The sequence below is a fragment of the Pinus tabuliformis genome, chromosome 2_1 (assembly GCF_031772625.1).
Source record: "Pinus tabuliformis cultivar Carrire ecotype Pingquan chromosome 2_1, CPIR1, whole genome shotgun sequence".
Classification (NCBI taxonomy): Eukaryota; Viridiplantae; Streptophyta; class Pinopsida; order Pinales; family Pinaceae; genus Pinus; species Pinus tabuliformis.
In genome coordinates, this window is record NC_142299.1 from 431,452,616 (window position 1) to 431,457,531 (window position 4,916).

General features: G+C 46.3%; 1 protein-coding gene across 1 annotated transcript; it reads right to left on the minus strand.

Moving 5' to 3' along the window:
- Window positions 1-2,148: 2,148 nt before the first annotated feature.
- Window positions 2,149-2,952, minus strand: LOC149200737 (uncharacterized). The gene has a single exon (XM_089401047.1). It carries the CDS (start codon window positions 2,950-2,952, stop codon window positions 2,149-2,151), a length of 804 nt encoding a protein of 267 aa, XP_089257173.1.
- Between the last annotated feature and the right edge of the window lie 1,964 nt (window positions 2,953-4,916).

The window sequence follows — 4,916 nt, forward strand, 5'->3', positions numbered from 1 at the left end:
TCTTTCTTCGGAATGAGTGCAAGGAAGGTAGAGGTAATAGAATTTTCAAGAAATCCTCTGATTCTCGAATCCTCAACTATTCTGAGCAGGTCTTCCCCAATGATGTCGAAGAAAGCCAATTAGAATTCCACCGACCAACCATCAAGCCTCGGACTTTTATCCTTTTTGAACCATTTTAAGGTGTGTTCCAATTCCTTCAGAGTGACTGCCTTAATTAAATCATCTCCTTCCATAGGATCCACATATCTGGGAAAGAGTTGTGCCACCCTAATGCTTTCTGCAAGATTTATCTCCTTGGGGGCTTGGTATGCACTTTTGAAATGTGAGGAGGCAAGTTCAGCAAGTTGTGGAAAAGTATTTAATATCTACCCCTGAGCATTCTGTAGCTGCCATATCGCCTTTCTTCCATTGGTAAATTTATGGTAGAATTTGGTGTTTTCATTCCCTTCCATCATCCAGATGGCTTTGCTCCTCAGGCACCAGGTTTCCTCCTTTTCCTTAAGAATTTTAGCTCTCTCAGCATAACGAGAAACCATCATATCCTTATGTTCTTCTGAGGAGTAGATGCCTCCTAGATTATTCTCAAAAGTGGCAATATCAGATTCAATTCTACAGAGAGTTTGATCCTCCTATATTCTTTTGTTATGAGCCCAAAGTTTGGACATCTTCTTAAGGGATGAAAGATTTTGTATAAATCTTCTGGTACTGTCTTCTCTTCTCCCAGGGGGGTTTGCTCTCCAGAAATCAGAGACCAATTTTTTATAAGAGTCGTCCTTGAGCCAAACAGAGCAGAACTTAAAGGGTCCTTTAGGTTTTGCTCGCCCCCCTTCTATTTCCAGGTAAATGGGAAGGTGGTCAGATATTCCACCAATACCAACCCAGTGTCTGATTTGAAGCCCCAAGTCCAAAACCTTTTCTTTGACAAGGAAGTGGTCAAGTTTGCAAGCCAGACTGTCTTCCCCAGTCCTGTTGTTCCTCCAAGTTTCTTGGGGTTTTGCAGAGGGAATATCTATCAGATGGTGGGCATCCAGTTCAGATAAAAAATAATCCAAGAGAGAGTCTCTCTGTGCCCTGTGACCCCAGGATTCAGCATGTCCAATGGAAAAATTAAGGTCACCACCCAGGATCAGGTGGTCAGACAAAAATGAATCAGAGCTTAGGAGGTTCTGCCAAAATGTAGGTTTATTCTGGCACGGGCCATAGACATTTAAGATCCGAAATTGTATCCCCAGTTCAGCTAAACTGATGTCTGCTCCAAGATGACCCAGCCCACCCCAACAATTATGTAATTTAATGGTATGGGAGTTGTAGCCCAAAGCAAGACCTCCCGACCTCCCATGCACATCAAGTCCAAAAAATATCCAACCAGGGAGCATGTTTTGGAGAGACTGCGCTATGTCTAAAATAGGTCCCAGGGTTTCTTGCAGAAAGATAATATCAAGTAGAACAATTTTTAACAGTCGATGAAGAGCTAGTTTCTTGTCCGGCCTAGCTAGCCCTCTACAGTTGTAGGAGAAAATCTTCATGGGGGGGGGTAGGCTGGGATTCTCTTTCTCTAAGTGTCCCTAGGATGGTAGATTGAACCCCCAAAGCAATCTCATCTTCAGCTGTGCCTTGGGCTTTAGAAAGGAAGGAGGGTCGACCCCTCTGAAGTTTAGGGGGAGGGGGAGGGTGGAGGATTTCAAGCCCAAATTGATCCTGGGCTTGTCTCTTAGATTTCGAGCGAGTCATGTATCTCCCAGGAGGGGGGACCTGGAGGGAAGGAGTAGTAGCCGGGGGATGAGAGGGTGGATTCGAGGAGGGTGCAGGGGAAAAAATGGGGGCGGATGTAATTGGGCAGGTGAGTGGAGTAGTTTTAGGGGAGATTGAACCAAAATCTTGATCCAGATGATCGATTGAAGGGTTTATTACATGAAGTTCAGAGAAAGTACTAGATAAAAAACAATCAATATGAGAAGTGTTGCAAGTGGGAATAGGGATGGTGGAAGAGTTCATACCCGTCAAGGGCAGGCCCTCAGATGGCGACTATGGACGAGACGGAGGAGGCTGTTGTGGACGAGACGGAGGAGGTTACTGTGTATGGTTAGGAGGCTTCCCTCGCTTCTTTGGCTGTGGAGGAGCTGCTGCCTCTTCGACTGGTGTCTTCTGCTATCTGAATGGGATATCAGCTGCATCCAGTTCCTGTGAGGCGAGGGGAGCTTGCCTGTTGTGCATCTTGATGAGTATGCTGATGGGAGGCCATATCTTGTTCTGTGACCTATTTTTTGTTTTGTTCAGCAGAGGGCAGTCCTTAAAAAGATGCCCGACCTTATGGCACTGTCGGCATCGAAAAGGAACGCCCTCGTAGTCCAGCAATTGCCGTCTGGTGTGGTTTCTCCAGTGAATGTCAATAAACTCAAGCAAACCCTCAAACAGGTCCAAATGTACCAATATCCTTGCATATGCTAATTTCCCTGAGGTTTGGTATGAATCATCAAAAGTGAGGTAAGTGTCAAGTGCATTTCCTATATGCTTGAAGACGTCCTCTGTCCAGAAATGCAAGGGAAGACCGAGCAAGCGTACCCATATCGGACCTGCATCCACCCTCTCCCGCGCCAAATCGAAAAGGGGTGTCCATCGTCGGAGGAGAACCGGGGCAAGATCTAGGTGCCAGACTGTGGACAACACCCAGTTGGTGTGCTCCAAGCAACTGAAACGTAATGCGAACCACCCTTTGACCAGGGCTTGCACCTTTGGAATCTCCTTCAAGTTTTCTCCCCAAACCTCTAAGACCCATTGCTGCAGTTTGGTCACACTATAATGTATACCTCGCACCCAGTTGACCAAGACCTTCTTTGTTATGTCCATGGTGTCTAGTAATTTTATGTCTTCAGCAATATTAAGGGGCGCTGAACAGGAACGAAGCTTTGGACACTGATTCTTTCTCGAATGCCCTGAAACCCTGGCATCCATTGCCTCTTGTGTCGAAGTGGGAAGTGAAGGTCTCGGTGGAGAAACCCTAGGGTTGTCCGATGCCTCCTGTGGGATGGTAGAAAAATGCCAGAGATGGGACCAATGCTTGTGAAATGCCCCCGAGAGGGAGCCGAGGAGGTTCACGGAGCAATATGAGCCGAACCTACAACTGTCGAGCCCTGAGGGAGATCAGGGGAAATGAAACCAGACACCACCGAATGTGAGTTCTGAACATTCTCAGATGCTAGGGTTTGGTCAACAGGTTTGAGTGGCGGGGCAGAGAGTGCCAAGGAACATGGCAAGATAGTCTGAGTAATGAGAACTGGGGGAGAGGCCGCTTCTTCAGGAAGGGTAACCGGCAAGATGTGAGGGCGAGTTATCAGAGGAAGGGCTTCAACCTCGTCGGTCAGATTGGACATGAAGGGGAAGAGACCGATAGCAGTGGTCCTGGTGGGGGTCCATGAGGGCACATCCTCCAAAGGGTCCAGGAAATCGCCCAGGTCATCCATGATTGTCAGGGGAAGTTATGACAATTGCCAGAAGAGGACAGCAAAACAACAGCAAACCATGGTTAGTCGCCGGGAAGGTCTATAAACCAGAGTGGGAGAGGGAAAACAAGAAACAGCTAAAGGCGGTCAAGGCAGATAACCGGAGCAAGTAAAAGTGCAGGAGGGTGCAAGGGTTGAAAACAACTTAAGGGCGCAGGTGTAGGTGAGCTACCATGGCAATGTGCCGCCAGTGGTCACGACATCAAAACCCAAGACCGCCCCTCATCGAACTTCAAAGCCTGCTAATTTCTGATCTGGTCGCTTGCTCCAAATACTTATATGATACATAATATTATTATGTATTTTATATGACAATGATGGTTCACGATTTGTTTGGTTATCTTCTGTGGTATACATGTGATAAATGCCAATCTAGAATGTTGTTTGCAATGGTATCTACATAGTGATTTTGGGCTCTAGGCACATGACTAAAAGTAATGGTTTCAAATTCACGTACCAATAGCTTCACTCGTAGACATTTTCTAAATAAAACTTGGTTATGCACATGATACACACCATTCAATAGCATGACAAGTAGCAAGGAATATAAATGAACATGAAGACGAAGGATGCGATGAGCGAGGGTATCGACTAACAAACCTATCACTGCATCATATTCGGCCTCATTATTTGTGGCAGATCCAATGCAAATGTCGTTTGACAGGACTAACGTATGCAAGGGGTTAAAAATGGCTCAGGCTACCGAGGCTAGATTCTAGGAGAAGCGACTCACACCATCGGCATGGCTGATATACGGTGTGGACGATGGATCCATCAGAAAGGTGCAAAAGACAGCAAATGAGATGATTCAATCTACCTAACTTTATTGTAGACATAAAGACACGCAAATCAAAGGGATGTGTTGTGAGCAACATTTTTGGAGGTAGAGTGCATTGGGAGAATTACGAAGGAGATGGACTTCAAAATCCTCGTGAAGGAATGCCCCCTTACTCAAGTGTAGGGGTAATCAAGGGTAAACATAGCTTCCATGGTGTCCTCATCATGCTGGGATATGGGCGGACAAGAGGAATACTATCTACATGATGCGGCGGCATTACCTGGTGCATCAACCTGAGAAATAAGGTTCACATACGCATCATCTTGAATGGTAGATGATGGACTAGTAGACTAAGGGTCTACTGATGTTGAGACCTCAGATTCAATCGAAAAAAGGTTCGATAGAAATGCATGCAGCAACCTCAAGAAGGTTCGCCGGCGAGGAACTCAAGGATGAGGATAGGTAAAGAATGGGGCCTATGGTGTCCGTCATATTGACATTGGGGGAGGGGATAACAATAGAGGGGCTAGAGTTTCCATGTTCTGGTTGACTGGTGGTGCCAGAATCCATAAGTAGAGGAGTAGAGGTTCTACTACGAGTGGCCTCATATTCACAAATCGCCCCAAGGCAATCACGCA